The sequence below is a fragment of the Delphinapterus leucas genome, chromosome 15 (genome assembly GCF_059928025.1).
Source record: "Delphinapterus leucas isolate spDelLeu-1000000601 "Yukka" chromosome 15, BTC_Dleu_Yukka2, whole genome shotgun sequence".
Lineage (NCBI taxonomy): Eukaryota > Metazoa > Chordata > Mammalia > Artiodactyla > Monodontidae > Delphinapterus > Delphinapterus leucas.
The window spans coordinates 21519480-21544391 of NC_143143.1; the positions used below are offsets into that span (position 1 = coordinate 21519480).

General features: G+C 50.9%; 1 protein-coding gene and 1 non-coding gene across 5 annotated transcripts in view; both read right to left on the reverse strand.

The window, feature by feature from the left end:
- Nucleotides 1-23373, reverse strand: part of POLR3E (RNA polymerase III subunit E) — a 31655-nt gene extending 8282 nt beyond the window's left edge. For 2 of the 4 annotated variants that reach the window (XM_022588570.3, XM_089896038.1), the window contains exons 1-16: nucleotides 23218-23373; nucleotides 16102-16175; nucleotides 14898-14948; nucleotides 11605-11682; nucleotides 10728-10843; nucleotides 10210-10292; nucleotides 8307-8414; nucleotides 7903-7952; nucleotides 7456-7575; nucleotides 6066-6151; nucleotides 5759-5803; nucleotides 5573-5664; nucleotides 4478-4598; nucleotides 1837-1918; nucleotides 486-545; nucleotides 236-393 (exon numbers count right to left, since the gene is read on the reverse strand). In XM_022588570.3, coding sequence (XP_022444278.1) covers nucleotides 236-393; nucleotides 486-545; nucleotides 1837-1918; nucleotides 4478-4598; nucleotides 5573-5664; nucleotides 5759-5803; nucleotides 6066-6151; nucleotides 7456-7575; nucleotides 7903-7952; nucleotides 8307-8414; nucleotides 10210-10292; nucleotides 10728-10843; nucleotides 11605-11682; nucleotides 14898-14948; nucleotides 16102-16137 — 1286 coding nt within the window. In that variant the 5' untranslated portion in view covers nucleotides 16138-16175; nucleotides 23218-23373. Of the gene's footprint in view, nucleotides 1-235; nucleotides 394-485; nucleotides 546-1836; nucleotides 1919-4477; nucleotides 4599-5572; nucleotides 5665-5758; nucleotides 5804-6065; nucleotides 6152-7455; nucleotides 7576-7902; nucleotides 7953-8306; nucleotides 8415-10209; nucleotides 10293-10727; nucleotides 10844-11604; nucleotides 11683-14897; nucleotides 14949-16101; nucleotides 16176-18751; nucleotides 18807-23217 lie in introns of those variants that run through there. The other 2 variants (XM_089896037.1, XM_022588573.2) reach the window with 2 other exon arrangements.
- A 183-nt stretch (nucleotides 23374-23556) lies between these two features.
- Nucleotides 23557-23638, reverse strand: TRNAL-AAG (transfer RNA leucine (anticodon AAG)). The gene has a single exon. It is a non-coding gene; the product is annotated as a tRNA-Leu (tRNA).
- Between the last annotated feature and the right edge of the window lie 1274 nt (nucleotides 23639-24912).

The window sequence follows — 24912 nt, forward strand, 5'->3', positions numbered from 1 at the left end:
GGGTCAGTTCAAGTCAGCTCGGATCAGCAGGCTTGTCTGTGCCAGGTCTCTGCCGGGGGGATTCTGGGACCGAACAGCAAAGTCCACCTGAGTGGGGGAGGGGTGCACACAGCCCCAAATTTGCCTTCCCGCCCCAGATGCAGCCAGGCTGTGCTCCCCGCTGGAAGCAGGTGGCTGGGGACAACCTGCTGTTCCTCTGCCTGGCTGCCCCTCATCCCGCCCAGCAAGCTCTTACTTGGCCTGGATGCCTGTCCACAGCATGTGCTGCCGCTGGACCACATCTGGATGTTTCTTGATGAACTCCCCGTCATACGGCAGTATGAACTCCCAGCCCTTGTTGATCCTCACTACGGCCATGTGCTCTAGAAAGTCCTTCACGTCTTCCGCGCAGAGCTTGGGAGAGGGGGGCAAAGGTGAGGCACGCCCAGCCCCCATTCCTCCAGTAGTGGGGCTGGGCCTCTCGGATCAAGAAGAACTTCACTTACTTTAGTCACCGCTGCCACCTCTTTCCTTACCACCCACCGGTTCTGCGTGAACTTCCACATCTAAGGGAGAAAAAGAAGCTTGTTTCCAGGAGGCAGGGATCCTACTAGGATTGTCCCCCAAACCCCTGCTGTTGTCCTGGGAGCCTGGGATGAGGGCACAAAGTGGCGGCTCTGAGCCGGCCTGGGTGTCAGGCAGACTGGGCCTGGGTCCTGGCTGAGGGCAGTCACTTCAACTCTGAGCCTCCATCTCCTCCTCTGTAAGGGACCTCCTGGGCCACCTCTTCCAGGAGGGCAGCTGGACCCACTCCACACCACATAAGCTCCCTGGGATGGGGGATACCTTGCCCGTATGTCACCTACAACAACTCAGATTTGACTAGACCCCCTCCCAGACCCCCAGATGTGACGGTGTCTGCGCGAACAGAGGAGGGCTGACAGGCAGCTGAGGGTGAGTGGCACACATGTGGAAGGTGAGCCTGGGAGTCGACGCCACTGCACCCTGACCCCCAGAGACGAAAATAAACCACACAGGCATCTAGACGCTAAGTACCCACAGGAGCTGGGACACCCAGCTGGGAAAAGAAAAAACGGAGGCACTCTCTGAAACAGCTTAAGGGCCGCCTGGTGTGATTAGGTCTGCACGTGAGCTCAGCAAGGTCACCACGGACAGCTCCAAGGAGACAGACTGCAGCAAACTCAAAGCACACTGCCAAGGTCAAGGGAGGCAGCACAGGTCCCAGCAGCTCAGGGGTCAGGCATTTGGGAGGGATGCCTTGGCTGGGCCTTAAGCTCTGGATAAGGGCTGGGGGGCAGATAGGGTGACGGGGTGGAGGCATGAGCCAGCTCAGGAGCTGCAAAAAGCCCACAGCAACAGTGCAGGAAACACGCACGAGGAAAGCGGTTGTGAACTGGGGAGCGTGAGCCCCACTCAAAGAGGGTGCTGTTTGGGGGTGCGGGTCCAGTGGTACCAGACTGTCCAATTATTCATGACAAGACAGAAATCTAGTTTGAATCATGACTGTGATTTGTAAAAATAGACAACTAAGTCAACATTTTAAAAACACCACTCAGGTCAAACGGCTCCTTGGCCAGAATCTACCTATGGGACTCCAGTGTGCAACCTCCAGGCTAGGAACTCAAAGGTTCTTATGAAGCTGAAGACTCCAGGGTCTGAGAGGAAGGAGAAGAAAGGCACAGAGTCCAGAGCCCTCCACTCCCCCCAGCCCCACCCTGGCCACACATACCTGCCCTTTGCCCGCTGCCTGGACGAAGGTCCGGGAACACTCTGTGCTTGCCCAGTCCCCCGCCCATAACGCCCCAACCCGGAAGGCCGGAGAGCCGGGGCACTTACAACAAAGTCTCGGCCCCTGCAGAGCACCTCAGCAGGCACGCCGCTGTGAGGGCTAGAAGAGTCCTTGGGGTACAGGATGTCACTGCCAATGAGACAGGGTGGCAGGTCAGTCCCTGTCCTCAGCCCCTCTGCCCCCCACTCCCTCAGGCTCCGAGTGGAAGCTCAGGCCTCTTTACAACACGGGCGAGGGCCGGCCTGGGCCCCAACCGCTCCCCTCAGACCCTCCCCTTTTCCCTGGGAGCCTGGCTCCAAGAGTTCTTCCTCCTACCCCTTTCCCAACGCCCCCCTCACACACTGGCCCAGCCCCAAGGCCCCTGACATAGTTGGAGGGGCCAGGGGCTCAGAGACAGACAAGGTGAGCCCAGGACTCTGGCAGACAGCAAGTCCCACCTGTAAAGCAACACACAAGGCCTTACCACTGGCTGAAAGGGAAGGAGGGAGCAGTGTGAGCTGAGGCAGGAGGGGTCAGGGACTGGGATCCAGACAGACCCCAAGCACGGGTGGGGCTGAAGCCTTTGGAGAGAATGGGACCAGCACTCAAGGCTCAGGGACCTTCAAGGGCAAATGAGCAGGCACCAAGGCTTAAAAGCGTCTCCTGACCCCAAGTCCAGACGCAGACCCTGTTGCCCAGGAAAACACACACGTCCCCGGCCATCCGTGCCCGGGGCACCTTTGCTCTCCCCGCCCCACTCGCCTCCTCAATCCCACCTGGCAGCCAACTACTACTTTCCTTCAAGGTTGAGCTCTGTGTCCACCCTTCCTGTAAAGCTCTACGGGACAGGGCCCTGGCCCCATCTCTGCCACACGGAGGGGAGGTACCCACTAAGTACACAGTGTGGTCCGTGCACTGGGCTGTAACGGTGCCTGCCCCACCCATCCCCCCGGCACACTTTCCTGAGGACAGGGACAGCACTGAATGAGAGCACAGTGCAGGGCACAGAACAAGCTGTCCAGACACATTTACTCAACAGATAGGAGTATCCTGTATCACCTCCTCACAGGAACACAGAGGGACAGGGCATGGAAGGACCACTACCCACAGGTGTGGCAGAACACACAGGGCCCAGGAGGGCCTACTTTCAAGTCACAGGGACAGGCAGACCATAAGCTGAATGTGGCAGCAGCACCACGGCATGCGCGGTGCTGGGGGAGCTCAAACCCCAGCTCTGTGGCTGCCCGGCTGCCAGACATTTGGCAAATCTCCGTGCCTCCTCTGGGCGAGCATCCTCAGGGGGCTAATGGGATGGTCCCTCCTGGATTTCACCCATCCGCAGCATAAATACACATAAGTGTCCCATTTAACAAGTGACGTGCCATCACGAAGGTCCTCATAATTAAACACTTGTGTCACATAAGACAATAGCTGCAAGGACCCACAAGGCACGTTGGGCATCGTTTCCCAGGGAAAGGCCATCACCACGTGGCAGTGACATGACTTTGCAGTTTACCTGGCCAACCAACTGTGGAATGATGGACTTTTTGCAATGAATAACTTTTTTAAAAATTTGGAACAATTTACATTTTGACAGATTGTTCACTTTACATCACACTTTCTAAAAAGTGAGTATTCAAGCATTTTATATTATACAATTCAGAAGTAATATAATTCAAGTGTGCGTAAAACATAGCCACACCGTATTTACCAAGGGTCTACCGTTTGCCAGGCATTATACTGAGTACCAGGGATAAAGGGAGAGTCAAAACAGACAGTCCCTACCCCTGACAGTCTAGGGAGGAGGCAGGGTCTAGAGGAGGAATCACAGGAGGAGAGAAACTACTGAAGGACAGCAAGCCACAGATTCAGGATCTATGAACCCCAACAGGATACATAAAAAGAAATTCCCACTTAGGCCCATCTTAATGAGCCCTGGGAAGCCAAAGCAAGAGAAAATCTTAAATGCAGCCAGAGGGAAACGAAGGAACATGTATTAGACAGACAACAAAAACAATGGAAGTCAAACTGCAATGAAATTACATCAGTGTGTGGAAAGAAAATAACCAACCTAGAATTCTATACTCAGTAAAAAATACCCTTAACACAATATTGTAAATCAGCCATACTTCAATAAAATTAAAAACAAACAAAAGTATCCTTCAAGAACAAAGGTGAAATCGACATTTCCAGATAAAAAAAAAAAACCAAAGAAATTCATCACCTGAAGACCTTCACTTTAGCAGAAGGAAATTATCACAGTTAGGAACTCAGAGATGCAGGAAGGAATGATGAGCAAAATAAAAAGGCAAATACGTCAGTAGATCTCAAAAACACTGACTGGACAGTATAATGTCTTACGGGGTTTAAAACAGAATTAGAATATATAAATACAATGACACATGAGTTGAGAGGAAGATAAATATAAAATATTCTAAAGGTCGTTGAATCGTCATGGATGAGGGTAAAAAGCGGCAACTAATATTAAACTGTGAAATCTGCAGGGTAATCACTGAGTCAAGAAAGGATAACTTCCAAGTTAGTGGGGGAAACGGAATAACAAGAAAAGAAAGTAAAAATGAATATAAAATGCAATGTAAGCTGGACAAATAAAAAGCACTAAGGTAGACTTAAACCCAAAACATCAGTACTTAACATTCAATTTAAATGGGTTAAGCGCTCCCAACTAAGGGACTAAAATGAACTTACCTCTTCACCACCCAGTTTCCTTGGACTAACATCGCCACCTTCTGGATGCCACGCAGAACAGCCACAGAGTCGATGGAGGGGCCCAGGAGGCTCATCAAGTTGGCAAAAGGCATGACCTTCACTGAGGAGGGCAAAGGAGACATCAGACAAGGCAAGAGGGGCCTGGGCTCACATAACAATCCCAGCATGACAGTGCTAACAGTAACAGCTGGCATTCACTGGCTGCTTACTCTGGGCAGGCACCCGCCTCTCACTGAGCCCTGGAGGAAACACCCACTGGAAGACCGAGGCGTGCCTCATGAGGAAGACTCAGCCCAGGAAGGTTTCAAAATTCACCCATGATCACTTGGCTAGTAAGTGGCACAGCCAGGACTTGAACCCAGGCCATCTGGGTCCAAAGTTCATGCACTTCATCACCGTGCTCTGCTCTCCCCCACACGAGCCCCTAGCCCAAGTGAGAAGGGGCAGGGCCTGGGGAGGCCCCGTGTCTTCTGCAGCAAGGCCAGCGGCCTGGCTCCCCCCGGGAGCGCCCCTCTCCACTCAGACCCCGGAGCCCCTGGTGCTGGCATCTCAGAAGAGCCCAGGGCCTGGGACTCCGCTCTGAGGTTCAAGGCTCACGTCCACTCTAAAGGTTCTGGCCTTCAGCATCCCCACGGCGCAGAGCCTGGCGAGGGCACCACAAAGTAGTGCAAGGGAATGCACTTCGTTGTGAAAATGAACGTAGCTCACGTTCACATGCAAGGCTCTGTACAGTCCCTTTAGAGGCCTCACCTCTGAGGCCTCACCTCAGCCCCATGAGCTATCTTAGTTCCTTTTTATAGATAAATAATCTAAGGCTCAGGAAGGCCAGCGGCCTGCCCAGGCTCACACAGCAGGTGAGTGACAAAGGTGGCAGGGACCCGCAGCCCATCTGAGGTAGCCTGCCACCAGCTCTAGTGTGCCTTGCAGACAAGGTCAGAGCTGTAAAGCTGGGCGGGCTCTGGGTAGTGGGGCCTCTGGTCTCGCCCCTTGGTCCTTAACTCTTTCCTAACTCCACTTCCCCAGGAGGTGGCAGGGCTGGGGCCCCCAGAAGGCAGGGAAGGGCTGCCCACCCACCATTCTTCATCAGGATCTTGATCTGATCAGCTAGGGGCAGGGTGCGCAGCTGAGCCATGGACAGGACATTGCTGGGGGCCACGGGTTTGTCTCTGTTGGAAACAAATGCAAAGGGTTAGGGGGCCAGGGGCGCGTTAGGGGGTGGGAAGGGGAAGGGGGGTGAAGGCATTCAGCCCCTCTACTCACTTCTCCTCCTCCTGGCTGGGAGGCATCAGCATCATGAGGTACTCACTGTGGCAGGAGAGAACAGGGTCAGCAGCTCCCAGGGCTCTGTCCTTGGCCCACCCAGCCCCCAACCAGGCTGTATCCAAGCCCCCCCCAAACTCCCACACCCCCTCCTGGCCCTCTCCAGAGGATGATGGGCTACTCCACATCCCTCCCCCGTGTTACAGAAGGGGCCACAGTCCCAAGGGAGGACCCACAACACAGGGACCCTCCTGGGGCCAGTGTCGGGCTCAGTAGCCCTTAGCAGCCCTGGGCTGGCCAGTCTCACCTGGGTGACTTGACAAGCTCTGTGTTCTCAACCCCACTGGAGCCCTGGCACAGCAGGTACTGGCGCTCATGCTCAGAGCGGCTGTCCTGTTGGGGAGGAATAGGGTGTGAGAGGAACCTCAGCCAACATTCCAGGCCTCCCTCTGTGATCCAGTTCTCACCCCTGCATCACCTTCTGCTCCAGCCACCCACTGTCCTGCTCTGAGGCCAACCACAGGATCAATCCAACCTCCTGAGCATGGCACTCAAGGCCTCTGCAATGTGGCCTCAACCAACTACCCTCCTGCCTTTATGACTACACAGCCCCAGCACCCGCGCCTCAGTGCCCCGTCTGATACAGGAACACTGAAAGCAATGATAAAAATAACAACTAACATTCACTGAGCATCTACTATGTGCCAGGCCCTATTCCAATGGCTATATACATACTCTAACTCATCTCATCCCCAAAATAACTATGAAATTAGGTACTCTTATTATTATTCCCATTTTACAGATAAGGAAACTGAGCCTCAGAGAGATTAAGTAATTTGCCTAAGGTTACACACTAGGAAATAGCAGAGCTTCTGGAAGCGTAAGGCTCTGTCAACACAAATCTCTTTCAGGAAGGTTTCAGAATAATCAGGGGTTGCTCCTCCCCCAGAAAAACGCTGGGGAGCCCTTGTCTATGGTGTCTTTGTGAGCTAATATTCAATTGCTTCCCTTACTCAACACAGTTTCGAGGACTGCGCTCTAAGTACAGTAAAAATCACCCTTGGCAGGTGCACAGTGAACTCAGCCATGGGACAGATGGCTGATTCTCCACAGAGCAGCCGATGAAGCGTCTAGCCTTCATTCAGGGCCCACGATACTTAAAAGTACGTAACCAGGGCTTCCCTGGTGGCGCAGTGGTTGAGAGTCCACCTGCCGATGCAGGGGACGCGGATTCGTGCCCCGGTCCGGGAAGATCCCACATGCCGCGTAGCGGCTGGGCCCGGGAGCCATGGCCGCTGAGCCTGCGCGTCCGGAGCCTGTGCTCCGCAACGGCAGAGGCCACAACAGTGAGAGGCCCGCATACCGCAAAAAATAAAAAAAAAAAATGTACGTAACCAAACAGTCTCACTGAGCCCGGCAAGATGCTCACATTCAGGGAGTGCCCGGGGGGCCACAACCCCCACCAGTGACATGGCAGACTCACTCCCTTGGGGCACACAGTAGGTGGGAAGAGAGGACAAGCTGCTCACAGGGCTTAACCTCTCTCCCTGTGGCACTACCAAGTGGCTACGACTGAATCTGAAAGAAGTTAAATGTGAGACAATGAGGCCACCAGGTAACACTTCCCAGGCACTGGGGCTTTTCTCCCAGGACCCCACCCTGGCCAGTGTCAGCACCGCCCAGGGACCCCAGCTCACCCTCAGGCCATAGTAGTGCAGGTGGACCCAGGGCTCCTCAGCATGCTTCTTCTGCAGGAACTCGTAGGACTGCACGCGGCGCTGGCGGGCCTGCTCCGACTCAGGCCGGGAGAAACGCACCTGGTTGGGGGGCGGGGAGGGGCGGGTCCACAACCTCAGGCCTGGGGCGTTTCCAGGCTGCTGCCCCAGCACCCACCAGGAGGCCAGAGAACCTCACATCTGGGGCATTTCCCACTGCCACCCAATTCAGGCTGGGCAGAGGGTAGATTATCCCTCCAGGTAGCCCAGCAAGGAGGCTCTAAGGCATGGACTCTGTTTCTGTATGTTTCACCCCAGAGCCCATGTTCTCTGCAGACCTTCCCACCCCTTGCTGCTTCCAGGAAGCTGAGCTACAAAGCTGGCCCTGCTGCCTCCCAGGCTGCACTCTCTCTCAGGGCCAGAGCTCACCGTGATCTGCTTCACATCTTCTTCTGCCTCGTCCTGTGAAGAGTCTCCCGCTGCAAAAGAAAAAGCCTTGCTTGCAACCTGTTGGAGGCTCTACACCCCACCCACCAGGTAGGTCTCAAGCAGCGAAGCCTGTGAATTCTCCTTCTGGACCGACGTAGCTGCCTAAGTCAGTGGTTTTCAATTAGGGGCAATTTTGCCCCCCAGGAGACATTTGGAAATCCAGAGACATTTTTGGTTGTCGTAACTGTGGGGGTGGGTGCTACTGGCATCCAGTGGGTAGCAGCCAGGGATGCTGCTAAGGATCCTATAATCCATCCCTTTAATACTTCTTGCCATGACCAACCTATCCTGCTAACATACACAGACAGACAGACAGACAGCAGGGCTGGGTGTCCAGGGCTCACCCTCGTTGGCTGCCTCCCTCTCACGGTGCTTGGCATCTGCCTTATCCAGGTAGGAGAAGCTGGGCCGCAGCTGCAGGATGCCATGTAAAGGTGTCAGGTGGAGCTCACCTGGCAGAGGAAGAAGGGCTTGGACCTGACTCTAGGAGCTGAGGCTGACCCACACAGCTTGGCTCAAGGGAGCTACCAAGGGCCCCAGACTCCCCTAAAGGCCTCGGCTCACTGCCAAACCACCTCCCACCTCTGCTCTAGCCCCCAGTCCTAGAGCCTTGGGACCACCAGGCCGATGGCCATTCCCAACCCGATCTGGCTGTGCCGGACACAGGAAGTACACAAACCAGATGAAGACATGAACGCAGACTCTTCCACCCAATGTCACTTCCTCAAGGCTTGCCTGCAAAGCCTCCTCCTCCAGCATTCAAGGGCCTCCCAACCCCGGTCCCCAATGCCCTCCCACACTCGCTTGTTCCAGCCACGCTGGGCCACTCATCCACACCAAACACGCCCTGCTCTTTCCCCCGCCAGGCCTCTGCCAGACCACCCTCAGCGCCTCCCTAACCCCACACACACCCAGACCTCTCCTCCTCATCCTCCCACCTCTTCCTGTCAAAATCCCACCCGTCCTGTTAAGAAGTTGGCTAGTGCAAACGGGGCTGGAGAGGAGGCCTGGCGGAGCCCGGTGGAGGAGTGTCTACGCCGTCTCTGGCAAAGATCGTGACTTTCTCTTGTGAATCAGACCTGTGCACTGGGAGGCAGTGCAAAGGTAATCAATTTCAATCAAGCCAATGCAGCCTTGAAAGAAAAGAAATCAGACAGACACTAAGGCTCTGTGGAAGCTCTCTGGGACTCCAGAGGGAGCAGAATGCTTGAGACCAGAAGTAAGTAAGTGACTAGGCCTGGCTGCAAGGAATGTGGCTTTAAAGAACTATATCCTTGAGACTGGGGTTCAAAATAGAAGAGTATAGTTATTTGACATTACTTTTATTCTATCACAGTTTATTTCCTAAGTGCTCAAATTTCATTTATTGCTTTATAAACTCTAAATACTTATAGAAACCTTGTACTTTTTAATAGCTTTACTGAGATGTAATTCACATACCATATAATTTACCCATTTCAAGCATACAATTCAATGTATTTTAACATATTCACAAACTAGTAAACTAGCACCACAATCAACTTTAGAACATTTTCATCACCCCAGAAAGAAGCCCTGTACCCACATCAGCAGTCACTCCCCATTCTACTCTCCTCCCAGCCTCTGAAACCAATAATCTGCTTTCTGCCTCTAGGGGTTCGCCTATTCTGGACATTTCACGTGAATGGAATCATGGAACACGTGGTCCTTTGCGCCTGGCTTCTTTCATTTAGCCTAATGTTTTCAAGGCTCACCCATGTGGGAGTGCTTATCGGTACTTCGTTCCTTAACGTACGGCTAAACCGTATTTTGTTATCCGCGCACCAGCTGATGGAATTTGGATCATTTCCACTTTTCACTACCATGAATAATGCTGCTATGAACACCTACATACAAGTTTTTGTGTGGAGACATGTTTTCATTTCTCTTGCGTAGATGCTTTCTAGGAATGGAATTACTGGGTCCTAAGTACCTTGTATTTAAGACAAAATTCTACCCCATCCAAAAGGTTATGCTGTGTGTGTCTGTGTCCCAGGAGGACAATGACCTTTGACCTCCACCCCATCAGGTATGGTAGTGTCAAGCTAAAAGTCCCTTGAGGTGCCAAATTCCATTCCCCTGGCCATCTGTCATTTCTACAACCTGTCTGGCCTCTCTGGGTATCTAGCATTCGGGGTGTCCTCTTCCTGTCCCAGCCCCCATTCTGCTTCCCTCCCACCCACTCAGCCCTCACAAGCCATGGCAGTCAGGGATGTCCAGCGCGGGTACCTTGCCTGTAGAGCGCGGCAGCATAACGGGACGTGTTACTGGTGGTCTGGGAAGAGCAGAACGTCTGCTTGTCCATCAGCTTCCTACAAGCACAGGGAGGACAGACGTCAAGGGGAAGGAAGCTCCAGGCCTGGGCCTGTAGGCGGAGCCCCCTCCACCCCAGACACCTAAAATCCAACTGCCAGAGACCAAGGCCACAGGACAGGCCACAGGTGCCGCAGGAGGGGAGCTGGGGATGAGGAAACCTCATGTGCAGCCCAAGAAACAAGCAGTGGGTGGGAGCTCCCTCTCCCGTCGAGGGGCCAGCTTGCCTCTCAGCCCAGGAAGAACTTGGTCAGAGGAGCCATCTCGGGAGGGAAGACGTTTCCCATGGGGACGAGTCTGCGCCAGGCCCAGCCATGCAAAGACGGGACGCTGGTGGGAAGCTTAGCTGTAGAGCACAAGGCCTAGGTATCTCTGAGGGCTCTGGAAGGCTCGTATTTGAAAAACGTGAAGCTCGGAGGCCTTGGGGAACTCACGAGGAGTATGTGCTGGTCTCGTCAGCGCAGGCCCCGTCCACGTTCAGCGCGATCTGCTCCCCTTTGCTGCGGCAATAGTTGGGATTCAGCGTGTCGATGGCCATCTCAAGCTCCACCTGGAGGCACCAAACACCCCCAGCAGCTATGAGGACCCCAAGGCACAGCCCTCAGGGGATCCCCTCAAACCCACCATGCCTACCTCCCTAACCCCAGTCCCTGCCCAGAAGCAGGACTGACACCATCCCTCTCCGAGGGCCCCTAGGCTTCAGTCCACACAAAAGCCACAAAGCCAAATTCCAATAGAAGAGCCAGAGTGCTTTCTTTGGGAGGGGGTTCATGTAGTTTTGCTTGCCCGCACCCACAATTCCACTCCCCCAAATCTAAATTAGGTGCCAACATTTAAAAATCAAGAGCTTTTCTCTTTTATCCTTATTTCCAACTTCTTTTGAAAAGTCAGCAGAATTGGCAATACTGGTACAGCTTTTTACATGGCAACAGGGCCTGGAGCTGCAGGCGCCCGAGGAAAGGCATGTCTCCTGTTCCGTCACCCTAGCCCTGAGAGGCACTAGATTCCCCATATTGTGCCCTCTTCGCATTGGCCCTGCCCTGTCCTGTGAACGTGGGTCCACCCACCCCATGTTCTAGTTCATCTCAAGCCTCACTCCTCCCTGGCCTCTCTGGAGCTGCCCACCCCCCTTCTTTCTGGAAGTTTTTCCTCCTGCAGCTTTCAAGGCCCTGCAAGATGCTGGTTTTCTTCCTAACTCTCCAATCACTCCTCTGCGCTTCCACCCCCAAAAGGCCTGTCTCCTGGATTCTTTCAGCTCCCACCCTACCACCCCTCCCCTCCCTCCACCTCCACCCAAGAGGGTAGCCCCACCTTCTGCTGCTTGGGCTTGATCCTGGCTGAGAGGTGCGGAATGTCATCATAGGTCATCGAGACTGGACGCACAGGGTACTGGGGAAGGGAAGGGAGCCGTCAGTCCACCCTGCCCAGCCCCAGTGAGGGCTGAGCTTCAGAGGCGCTGGCCAAGCATCAATAGCCACCCTCCACGCCCACCCCAGACCAGAGGCCCTCGCTGGTCTCTGCCTGCATCCCTGCAACCCATTCTCACTGGCTCCACCTGGTTTCCTTCCAAAGAGCAATTTTCAAATGTCCAAGGGACATGCCTAAGCATCAGACAGGCCCCAGCATGCATAGCCCCACGGGCCCTAGGAAGTCAAGCGCACCGCCATGGGAGTCAAGAGGAAGGGTCCGAAGTCTAACTGCTAGTTTACAGGCCATCCCGGTGGAGAAGGACAAGGGAAATGAGACCACAGGAAGCAAAGAGGGAAAACAAAACTGGCGAACACTGCTCACTGCTAAAGCCTGACGATGGATCTGTGGACAAAGGGTATCACCTGCCACAAAGGATGTTGTGGCCTTCAAACCCTCTGCCTTGCAGCCACTCCCCCTACAGTGCACCCTAAGGGGACTCAGGATGGAGAAAACAGGAGACTGGCCCTAGATAGTTAAGGTGCATAACAAAGGAATGATTTCCAATAGCCCAGACTCTTGCCACTTCCCATACATAGAAAAGTGCTAAATTCATTAACTCGGAGAGTCTGGTTTTCTTTAACAAACAGTAATCTGATGTTCTGACCCCCCGGGGTTTTGTTGTTGTTTTGCAAAAACTCCTTTAAGTCCTGACTCCTCTCTTACCTCTTCAGAATAGTTCCTCAGAGCTACCTGAGAGGCGATCTCCCGTAAGTCCTCAGTACGGCCGCAGAATAAAACATAATTCTCAACTGTTAGGTTGTGCTTTTTTTTTTTTTTTCAGTCGACAGGTCTATGGGAATCACTATCCCATTCTCTCTCCTTTTGCTGATGTGTGGACTTTTCCATAATAAAAAGTTGATGACAGAGAAGGGAGCTGGTCTGCCAGTGACCTGCTCAGAGAGCTCTCTCTGGGCCCCAGTGTCATCAGGTGTGAAGTTCTGTCACATCTGAGCATACTGCTCTGAAATCGCTTCTTTTCTCTGAGCAAAGAAGGATGTAGAGACATCCTTCCCCACAGACGCACTCTTCCTTTCTTTCTCCCGTGCTTTACATATGCCGCTGGGTGGATGGATGAGTCATGGTTTGGACTCACTTGCAAAAGGCCGTGACCATCGCTATGAATGAACCTGGTGGAGGTGTGGCAGTGCATAAAGTAACCCTCCTTTGGAGGCCATTTGAGATCAGCTGCATTCCAGCCCAAGGAAATGGCTGTTTCCTAAAAGCTCACTTAAATAGCAATACAATGACTCCTCCCTGCTTCCTGGGCTGAAGCTTGGGGCAGGAACTTGGAACTTAGGTCCAGGAACAGCCTGGAGCACAGCTGGTCTGGGCTGAGCCCTGAGCTGGGACAGGCTAGCCCACGACAGCCCGGGAGGCCCCTGGTCTGCCGAGGTCCAGGCAGCTCTGTGATCTCCTGATCGCCAGGAAGGGTGGTGGGGAAGGGTGCCAGTTCTAGAATCAGACGGTCCTAACTCTGCCACTTGCTCCCTGTGTACTCAGGCAAGCTCCTCGCCTCCCAGACCATTCGGAGCAGGGAATGAGGCAGGTGGAGCTGACACCCGGCACTGGGCCTGGCACACTATGAACACACGTGGGTCACTGTCACCACCATCCGTTCCATCCCTCTGCAGTCAGTCAAGGAAGCAGATGCAGACAACAGCCCCCAGTGCCACGGCCTGTAAAGGCAGATGCCAGGGGCCCAACACCGGGCCTCTTCCCAGCACATGCTTGGAGGGTGCTGCCACCCTGTTCCAGGCCCCTTGTGCAAGTTACTAGCCTCCCTGGGCTTCTTTTTCTTATATGCAACGTGGGGACAAAAATACTTAACAACCTTACTGCTAGGAATGTAAAGTGGTTCAAAACAGTCTGTCATTTCCTCAAAATATTAAACATAGTTTCTATAGGACCCAGCAATTCCACTCCCAGGTATATACTCAAGAGCAATGAAAAACTCTCCACACAAACACTTGCATGGGAATGTTCATAGCAGCATTATGCATAATAGCCAAAACATGGCAACAACCCAAATACCCATCAACTGATGCATGGAGAAATAAAATGTGGCATATAGGTCCATACAGTGAAGTATATTCATCCATAAAAAGAAATGAGGTACTGATACATGCTATAACATGGAAAAGCCTTGGAAACACCACGTTAAACAAAAGAGCCAGACACAAAAGGCCACATATTACGTGACTCCATTTATATGAAATGTCCAGAACTGGCAAATCCACGGACAGAAAACAGGTTAACGGTTGCCTAGGACTGCAGGGAGTGAGGGCAGAGCGGCAGCAAACACTTCCTAAAATAGACCGGGCCGCTGGCTGCACAGCCCTGCGGACAGACTGAAACCCACTGCATTACACTTAAGCAGGGAAGCTGCATGGGTGTGAATTAGATCTCAATAAAGCTGTTATAAAATTACAATAGTAACCACCACAGGGATGTTGTGGGAGGAGATGAGTTAACATATGTAAAACGCTTTGAATGGTGCCTGCAGACAGTCTAGGGTTAACACCTGAGTGACTATGATTAAACTACAGGCCCAGCTAAGAGGGGAGGGGGCAGGAATAACAACTGGGGGGACTCAGAGCCAGCAGGACAGAGGCGCACCAATGCTGACTGGAGCTGCCCCAGAAAGCTGCTCCCCCGAGTCTCAGTTACAGCGGTGGTGATCGTTCTCGGCGCTAACTCTGCACCAGGCAGGCGGTGCTCTAAGCGCTTTAATATGGACTCACCTGATCCCCGTGGGGACCCTATCAGGCAGACACTATTACTATCACCACTTTGCAAACAAAGAAACTGAGGCACAGAGAGATTTTTGTTTTAAAGGAACTTGCCCAAGGACTCACAGCCAAGCCTCAAGGCCGGGAGACCGTCCCCAGGCCCAAGCTGTACCCACTACACTGTTCTGCCTCTTAGGGTTGCCTTGGTTCCCCATCTTCAAAATGAGAGATTACTATTGACCCGCCCATAAAAGCACAGAAACTGTCTTACAAAACACCCTCTGTTGCCAAGAATTCTAAGCAATGTGGAGGTTTCAGATTGTTCCTGGCCTACCACTTACTGTGTCTCCACCACCCACCAACACTTGCTTTTTTTCCCCCTTTACCTTTATGTCCTATAATTACCTGAAACAGATAGAGCTTCTCTGCCAGACTTTTGGCCAAGTACACGTCGATCTGGGAGCAAGGGAAGAAGACTTAATCAGGAGACAGAACCCAATTCCCAACCTGCCCCGGGCACAAGCATGCTCCTCAAATTTCAGGAATAATAATGGCTCTGAGGCCATTTGGGGAAGACGAAATAGCTCAGCTGATGCTAAAAATAAAGGGAACCAAATCTCCAACCTGGATATGTCCAGAGCCCCCTGCCCAGGTCCACCATAACCCAATAAAAACATATTCCGAGGCTGCCCAGATCAGGATGCATCCCAGAGGGCCCGATTAAACGCTTTTCTGATGAGGATGGGGCAGGGGAGGACTTCCTCCCTGTGCCCTCCATCACCTGTGCTGGATTGGCCTGTCTTCAGGTGGTGTGACCTGGCTCTTTCTTCTCAACCCTCACCACCCCTGCCCCACCTTGCAGTTTACCTTCCTGCTTCCTAGCTCTTCCTATGAACCATTTTCTCTCCCACCTCCAGGCCTTAAGGATGAATGGAGGCTCATCAGGCACAGGGGAGGCATATGTGACGGAAACAGCATGTGCAAAGGCCCAGAGCCTCTAGGATATGTCTTGGTCTGGGCTGACTCTGGAACCACCGTCTGCATCTTGAGACCCCTTCCTTGTCAGTCTTGCCTCACATATCCTAAGCTTCCCAAGGGCAGAACACTGCCTGGCTCCCTGCTGTCACAGCCCCCAGCACATCATGGATTCAGTGAACAACTGCTGAATGACCGAATCTGCATAAGAGCGTGAAGAAGAGGGAGCTGTCAAACCCATTCATTCATTCAACAAATAGTCACTGAGTATCTATTAATTGCCAGGCACTGGACTTGGCTTTGCAGACACAGCGGTGAACAGGACAAAATCCCTGCCCTCATGAGGCTTACACTTTAGTGGAAGGAAACTTATGTGTAGGGGCTGAGAGGTGTTGTGGCCAAACGCAAGGTATGGCCAAGGTAAGGGGCTAGGGAGGGTGTGCAGGAGAACGTCACGTGAGGCAGGAGGGTCAGGGAATCCTCTCTGACAAGGTGATGCTGGATCAGACACCTGAAAGAAGTGAGGGGTCGGCCAGGCAGGTATGAGGAAGAGAGGATGCCAACAGGTCCCAGGCTGGCCTGAGGATGGATGGAAGGGACCCCGTCCCGGCAGAGGGTGGGGAACAGCAGTTACCTCTTGTATGACTGGGTCATCCTCTTCATTGGCCATACTAGGGGGGAGCCAGCCGCGCGGTCCTTGGACTCGATCTGCAAGGAGAGCAAGAGGCCTGCACCGTGAGTCAGTTATTCAACCAACACACCTAGGTACCCATTCTGCAAGCAGCCCTGCTCTGGGAGGGAGGAGCCTGAAGCAAACAGAAACTGATCTTATTTCTACATCTATCGTAGAGTCAAAAATGGACAGCCCATTATACACCCCATCAGCCAAAAAACAAAAAAAAAGCAGGCAGAAACCACCAAGCAATGGGTGTAAACAGGTGGACCCAAGTCACCACATGTCAGCTACACCCATGGGAAGGAATAAATGACCAGTTTTAGGAGTTTTCTGACCACTCACAAAGAATTCACCACCAGGCAGGAGGATGGAGGCTGGCTGGTCCACAGCCATGATGAAAACACCCGAGAAGTAATCGGGGGCCATGGGGAATCTTTAGAGAGCCTGATGCAGAGCAGGAAGAGCAGACAGTCCCAAGACTTGGATTCCAGGGTGACTCCATCTCTGATATTTGATTTTCAAGCTGACTTTAAACCCAACCCCGAGTGAGATGACCTCCTTTCTGTGGTTTTTCTGTGTGTGTGTGTCTAAAAATGACCCTCTTCACATACATACTCTTCTCTTAATTGTCCCCATTTTATAACGAGGAGACTGGAACTCAGAGACGCTTTTATGTGTTTTACCCAAAGCCACACAGGAAGCAAGGGGACCCACTGGACCTCAATGCCAGGCCATCCAACTTCAGGTCGCAGTTACAGGTAGGGGAGTTCAGAGGAAGGAAGGGCCTTCCTGCTGGGGGAAGGGGCATTTGGGCTGGGCCTTGAAGGACAGAAGGATTTGGACAAGCCAGGATAGCAGAGGGGAAGAGGGACTCCAGGCAACAGGAGGCACTTCAAGTACCTGAAGGAGGGAAGGTGGCAGGTCGCCATGGTGGAGGGTGAGTACGCTGTCCCTCAGTATCAGTGGGTAAGGGGGGATTGGTTCCAGGACCCTCAAGGATACCAAAATCTGTGGATGTTCAAGTCCCTTACATAAGATGGCACAGTATTTGCATATAACCTAAGCACATCGTATACTTTATTTTTTTCAAAAAAAAAAATTTTTTTTATTGGAGTATAATTGCTTTACAATGTTGAGTTAGTTTCTGCTGTACAATGAGGTGAACCAGCTATATGTATACCTATATCCCCTCTCCACTGGACCTCCCTCCCACCCCACACCCCCCAACCCACCCATCTCGGTCATCACAGAGCACCGAGCTGAGCTCTTGTGCTTTATTTATAGCATGTTCCCGCTAGTTATCTATTTTATGCATAGTAGTGTACATATGTCAATCCTGATCTCCCAATTTGTCCCACCCTCCCCTTCCCCCCACACACATCCACACGTCCGTTCTCTACCTCTTCTACGTCTCTATTCCTGCTCTGCAAATAGGTTCATCCGTACCATTTTTCTAGATTCCACGTATATGCGTTAATATACAATATTTGTTTTTCTCTTTCTGGCTTACTTCACTCTGTATGACAGACTCTAGGTCAATCCACGTCTCCACAAATGACCCAATTTCGTTCCTTTTTTTTTAAATTGGGGTATAGTTGTTTTACAATGTTGTGTTAGTTTCTACTGTACAGCGAAGTGGAGTTCCCTGTGCTATACAGCAAGTTCTCATTAGTTATCTATTTTATACATATTACCGTATATATGTTAGTCCCAATCTCCCAATTCATCCCACTCCTCCTTACCCCCTTGGTGTCCATGTTTGTTCTCTACATCTGTGTCTCTATTTCTGCCTTGAAAACCGGTTCATCTGTACCATTTTTCTAGATTCCACAGATGTGCATTAATACACAATATTTGTTTTTCTCTTTCTGACTTACTTCACTCTGTATGATAGTCTCTAGGTCCATCCACATCTCTATAAATGACCCAATTCCGTTCCTTTTTATGGCTGAGTAATATTCCATTGTATATATGTACCACATCTTCTGTATCCATTCGTCTGTCGCTGGACGTTTAGATTGTTTCCACGTCCTGACTATTGTAAATAGTGCTGCAATGCACATTGGGGTACATGTGTCATTTGAGTTATGGTTTTCTCAGGGTATATGCCCAGTAGTGGGATTGCTGGGTCATATGGTAGTTCTATTTTTAGTTTTTTAACCAACCTCCATACTGTTCTCCACAGTGGCTGTATCAATTTACATTCCCACCAACAGTGCAAGAGGGTTCCCTTTTCTCCACACCCTCTCCAGCATTTATTGTTTGTAGATCTTTTGATGATGGCCATTCCAAAGCAATCTACAGATTCAGTGCAATCCCTATCAAATTACCAATGGCATTTTTCACAGAACTAGAACAAAAAAATTTTACAATTTGTATGGAAACACAAAAAGACCCCGAATAGCCAAAGCAATCTTGAGAAAGAAAAACAGAGCTGGAGGAATCAGGCTCCCAGAATTTAAACTATACTACAAAGCTACAGTAATCAAGACAGTATGGTACTGGCACAAAAACAGAAATATAGATCAATGGTACAGGACAGAAAGCCCAGAGATAAACCCACGCACATATGGTCACCTAATTTATGACAAAGGAGGAAAGAACATACAATGGAGAAAAGACAGCCTCTTCAATAAGTGGTGCTGGGAAAACTGGACAGCTACCTGTAAAAGAATGATATTAGAGCACATGGTATATTTTAAATCATCTCTAGGTTAATTATAATACCTAATACAATATAAATAGTTGCCAGGCGCAGGGCAAATTTAGTTTCTGAGGTTAGCTGAATCCATGAATGTGGAGGGCTGACTGTAATTCAGCTGGGATGACCCTTCATATTCCCAAAGGGAGGGGATGGGTACAGTTAGAAAGGCACCTGGGCACCCTCCAATCTCAGCGTTCCCAGACCTCTACTTTTAGGTAAGACCAGCTCGATTCTTGTCTTACCTACCTAACATTTGAATGGTTTAATATTTAAAAGAACATAAATATTTTCACCATGGGATTCAATGGCATCCAAGCCCCCTGCCCCAGCCACCAAGCGGAGTCATCTCGCTTATTCCAGATATACTACATTCCAGACGCTGAGAATGCTCAGGCCAAAACAATGGCATCATCCTCAGTGCTTCTTTTCCTCTCGCCCCACGCCAGCAAATCCTGTCAGCTGTGCCTTCTAAGTATGTCGGGAATCTGCCCACCCCCACTGCCACCTCCATCTCCTGCCCGCCTTAGAGCAGCAGCCTCCTAACTGGTCTCCCTGCTTCCACCTTTGCCTCCTACGGTCTTTGCTCACCCCACAGCCCACCCCACAGCCGGCAATCACATCACTCCTCCGCCCTCAAAGTCTTCCCATCTCACTCAGAAATAAAAGCCAAAGTCTTTTTCATCCCATGTGAGGCCCTAGACAACTCCCTCCCTGACCCTTTTCCTTTCAGACCTCATCTCCCACAGGTCTCCTTCCCTCCCCCATCCCTCACCTCTGGGCTTTTGTAACTGCTCTACCAGCCCCCATAACCTCATGGCTCCCTCCTTCACCTCTTTCAGGTTTTTGCTCAGATTCTACCTCATAGCTAAGGCTTTCCCCGTCCACCCAATTCAAAAATCACAACACCCCACCCCGCCAGCTCCTTCCCTGCTCTGGTTTTCTCCATAGCATGTATCACCATGTGACAGCTTATAGCTCTGTATTTATTATCCATCCTCACCCCCACTGCCAGTAAGTGGTAAACTACATGAAGGCAGAGATTTTCATCTATTTCGTCCCTTGCTGGCCCCCAGTGCCTAGCACATAGCAGGCACTCAATACGTACGTGTTGTCTGAATACGTAAACCACAGGAATGCCATTTAATAGGGAGCTACCATAAGACTCTGAGCAGAGGAAGAGAGTAGAGGGAAGCAGGCTACCTCAACAGTTCGGGATTAGAAGACTAGAAGAAAGTCATAAACCCCAAATGCCTGTTACCGCCCGGACTGAGGGCAATGCATGGGAGAGCCTGAGACCCCACCTCACCTGCCAAGGATCATAAACGTATGCAAAGTACCTACCTTCTCTCCAGCTGGCTCTGTGGACAACTGAGAGATTGGGGACTTCTGGGTGAACCAGGGAACCGACGTAGGTACTAAAAGGGTACGGCCTGGGAGGATCCCAAGACAGGCTTTCTCAGCTCTTTCTCTATTGGCCTCTCCCCAGTCAAGGAGGAGCTCAGGAAGGATGGTGCTCCTCCCTCCAGATAGAATATATGATTCGGTTAATGCAGGAATTATCACCTCCCTTCATCCTCCCAGGCAACATCATCCAACTCAGGGGCTTTCAAGTTTTTCAGCCTAAGACCCACAGTAAGAAACCCATTTCATATAAATGACCCGGAATATACATACAATTACCTCACTAAAACAAGGTTTCACATAACCATTCATTGTCCCTACTATATCTGATGCAGTGATGATTTTTATCCTCACTCATTAAAATTAAAAATACTGGTTACAAACCCCCTAAGCTGATTTCACATCCCACTAATAAATCTTGATCTGCAATTTGAAAAGTACTGCTTCAACAAGTCTTTCCTACCTCCAATCCTCCCAGAAACACCCAGAGCTACCCTTGCGGAAAAACAGATCCCATCATTCCCCTGCTCAAAACCCTTCAACTGTCACATAGAATAAAATCCAAATTCCTTTCCATGGCCCCAGGGTCCCATACGATCTTGCTGGGCCTACAACAAGCTAAGCCCCAGCCTGTCTCAGGAGCTTTGCACACCACCTATTTTCCCCAGGTCTTTTCAAGGCTGGCTCCTTTGCACTAGTATCACCACCCCCACCCCCTCCAGGAACAGACAGGTTCCCGGACTATCCACCTTAAAGAGCCCCCCACCCATTTCCAGTCACTACCACATCCCCATTTTATTTCCTTCATGGTTCTTATCACAATCTGGAACTACCTAGTCTATTTGCTTATGTGTGTCTGTCTCCTGCACTAGAAGGTAAGCTCCATGAAAGCCTCTCAGTGCTTCAACCATAAAATGGAGATGATTATATTTACTTCATCAAGTTGATATGGGGATTACTATCTTTTTAAAAAATTGAACAATGCCTGGCATGACGTAAACACTCAGTATAGTACAAAGAATGATGGAGTGAATGAGTGCATGAAATCAGGCAGTTACAGACCTTTTACCCAGTGAGCCTAACTCAGCCCCATCCAGAGACTAGTGGCCTCATGGTTTGGGCCTTGTGGTCACTTGAGGATAGAGGTGTGGCCTATCCTCTCAGGCCACAAGACAAGCTTCCCCAGCAGCAGTGACCACCTTGGCCTCAACAGGGTGTCCTGTGGCCACAAGGGTACTCCATGGTAGTGGCTCCACGCCACTGAGCACAGAAAACATCCCCTGCCAGGGGGCTGCTCAACAAACGGAAAGGGGACAAGAACACCAGGTGAATGAATCTAAGGAAGGGTCCAGAGCAGAGGAGGTGCCTGAAAACCACAGCTGGGTGCCATCAGTGCTGCACCCAGCAATCTAACCCGTCCGCCAATCAGAAAAGCAGAGGCAACTCCAAATAATCTCCAGTTACTGGAGGGAGGGAGACAAGGTGAGGACAATATACAATGTGAATTAAGAGGAAAGGGCCCCGGGGCAAATAGTCTCAACTTCTGGATTCTTATTGGCTGTGTGCCCCTGGCACAAGGCATCTCCCTCTTCGGGTCACCCCAGTTTCCACCCCTGTTAAAAGGAGAGATGGCCTAGGGGCAGGAAGAATGAACTCAACTGAGTCGGACCCTCCCTTCTCTAAGGACTTAATACTCAATCTCATTTAATCTGCTCAATAGCCCTATAAATCAAGCTGTACCATCCCCAATTAAGAAAGAAGGAAACTAAAGTTCAGACAGTAAGTAACCTACCCAAGGTCACAGGGCTGGAGAATGGCGGAGTTAGGACACAAACCTGAGTCTAGCTGATGTCAAAGAGCCTTATTCTCATTCTTAACCACTATGCTGAACGCTTTTTTTAAGAGGAGGCAGGATGGCATAGTGGGTAAGAGCCTGGACTCTGGAGCGAAACTGTGCAAGTTCAAATCCCAGATCCGCTGTTTGCTACCCGTGGCCCAACCGAAGCAGTAGTACTGCTCACTATTTTCATCCCTAAAATGGGGATATCAAAAGTACCGACCTCAGAGTAATGTGGTATAAATAACCTATGGGAAGGTTTGTTACTACGTGGCCCAATGTTTTCTTCCAATATAGAAAGGCAGGAAACACAGCCACGAAACTAACTGCAACCTGGGGCTTCTCCCGTCTTACCCTATTGGGCCCTCACCACAAACCTATGAGGTAGGTAATTCTATTATCCCCACTTCACAGATAAAGAAACTGTGGCGACTGCTAAGATCTCCTCTTTCTGCCCCCAAGCCCAACGATTCTAAAGGTAACACAACAGAACGACCTTTTTTATTTACTGGTTTACGTGCTTACTGACACCTCCTCTGATCAAATGATCAGGGCCCTATCCGCCGCACGTAGCTGGCTCCCAGTTAGCCCTGAATGGTGGCCGGAATAAATGAATGAAGAATTCCGGGCCTAGCCGGACGGAAGCTAATCTGGGGCGAGGAGGGGGCCCGGGCACCCTTCCCCTGCCCATCAGGGCGGGCCGCCAGCCCCGAGCCACACTGTCCAATGGGTTTCGCCTCCCTCGCGGGTGGTCAGGCCCCCTTCTCACGCCCACCAAGCAGCCACTGCCACGAGCCGCCACGCCGGCAGGACATCGGCTGCCTTCGGACAGGTGCTCCCGTAGGAGGCCCGTCTGAGCCGGGCGGGGCAAGGTGGCTGGACCCTGAGTCACCGCCGGCAGCCTCGGCCGCGGCCTCACCGACTGCCGGGCCGAGGCGAGGTCAGAGCCCGAGGCCAGCCCGGGTCTACTGGGCCAGGCTGCCCGTCCTTCCCGCCCGAGTCCCGGGAGGCCGCCGGCCCCTTGGCACCGGGTGGCGCGGGCCTCCGGGCCTACGCGGCAGCCCCGCCCAGGTCCACCTCGAGAGTGCGGCCCGGCTCCAGCCTGGGCGGGCGCTGCCACATCTGCACTCACCTCTCCGACGGGCCCGCGCGCGGGCGGCGGCAACGGCCCAGGTACCCGTGGGCTACACAGGCGGCGGCGGCCCGGTTCTCCTCTCAGGCAGCGGCCATGTTGTTGGTGGAGAAACTCGGCGGACACGTGGGGGGAGCTAGCGGGGAGGGCCCTCGCGCTTCCTTTTACCCACAATGCCCCGCCCAGGCGCGCGCGGGCCCGCCCCCTCCGCCGCTCCATTCATGCGGGCAGCCAGCCGCGCCTGGCAGCAGGGGGCGTCGTTGCAGCCGCGGAACAGAGATGAATACAGAACCAGACACGGAGGCAGCAGCAACAACAAAAAAAAAAAAAACCTCACTTTGGCAGCGGTGGGATTCGAACCCACGCCCCCGAAGAGACTGGAGCCTTAATCCAGCGCCTTAGACCGCTCGGCCACGCTACCCAGCTGTGCCTAAACTCTTCTAGGAAACTACTTAATACATTTATATGCAATTGCAGTTCATTTCTGTGGGAGTTTGTTTCATATGTGCTTTACCTTATCCCTATAGAGCTATTTTAGAACATGCCAGGTACTAAAAAGAAAAATATTTGCTCAAATATTTAGACCCACACTTCTGAACAGGTCTTAGAATGAAAAGCACTTTAAGAATCTGTATTCTGGGTAGGACGTTTAACTCGGAGACGTCAAGTTAACTCACATGGGAGAAATGATGGATTTCAGCAGTAACCCGCACCAGGGGCTTCAGAAGCCAAACCACGGGAACTGGTGGGACAGTTTTCTCTAAAAAATTATGTGTTTTAATTTTTAGTTACACAAATACTATGTGAATTGTTGCAAATATGAAAACTTTGCAGATACAATACAAATGTTCTTTTACCTTTGGCGTCTATCGTAAGTCCGCAGAGGTAACCATTATACAGCTTAGCATACTGTATATCCTTCTGGATCTTCTACTGTAAATTTATATGGATACATATGGATATATTCATAATAGGTATATCCATAGAAAATAGATGTTTTGTTTTTATTGTTATGGGTTTTTACATAAATATAAATATCATGCTGTTAGTATTTATCTGCAACTGTTTTTTCACCCGACTATGTTTTTTAAATATCTATTCATGTTGATATATAGATATTTAAAAATACAGAAAAAGTACAAAGAAAAAATAATCATCCATATTCCCACTACCTAATATTGGTGGCATTTCACTTCCAATTCTTTTCCTATGTATATGCTTTTCATTAAAAGTGTGAATACGTTGTCCTTTTAAAAATCTATTAAAAATATTAGACAATTACAAACAAAAAGAATTAGACTATTACAAATGAAAATATAACCCCTTCCCAAACATTTCCCTTGGCTATAACTATTATGAATTTGATGTGTATCCTTCCAATTCATTCTTATACTTTCATATCTATCTATCTATCTATCCTTGTGTGTGTGTGTGCATACACCCATGAACACATAGTATGATCTTCTTTTTTTGCTTTTCATTTACATAAACCTTACTACGTTGTACCAATATCATTCTGCAACTTGCTTTTCTCCTCCAACATTATGTTTTTGATTTATTGTGACACATTTAGATCTAATTTATTCCATACTATGAATATGTACATTTAAGTTGTTTATATTAAGTTGTTATATTCAAGTTTCTGGTTAATATCCAGTTGGCAGACACCTTGATATTTGGGCATTCCATATTCCT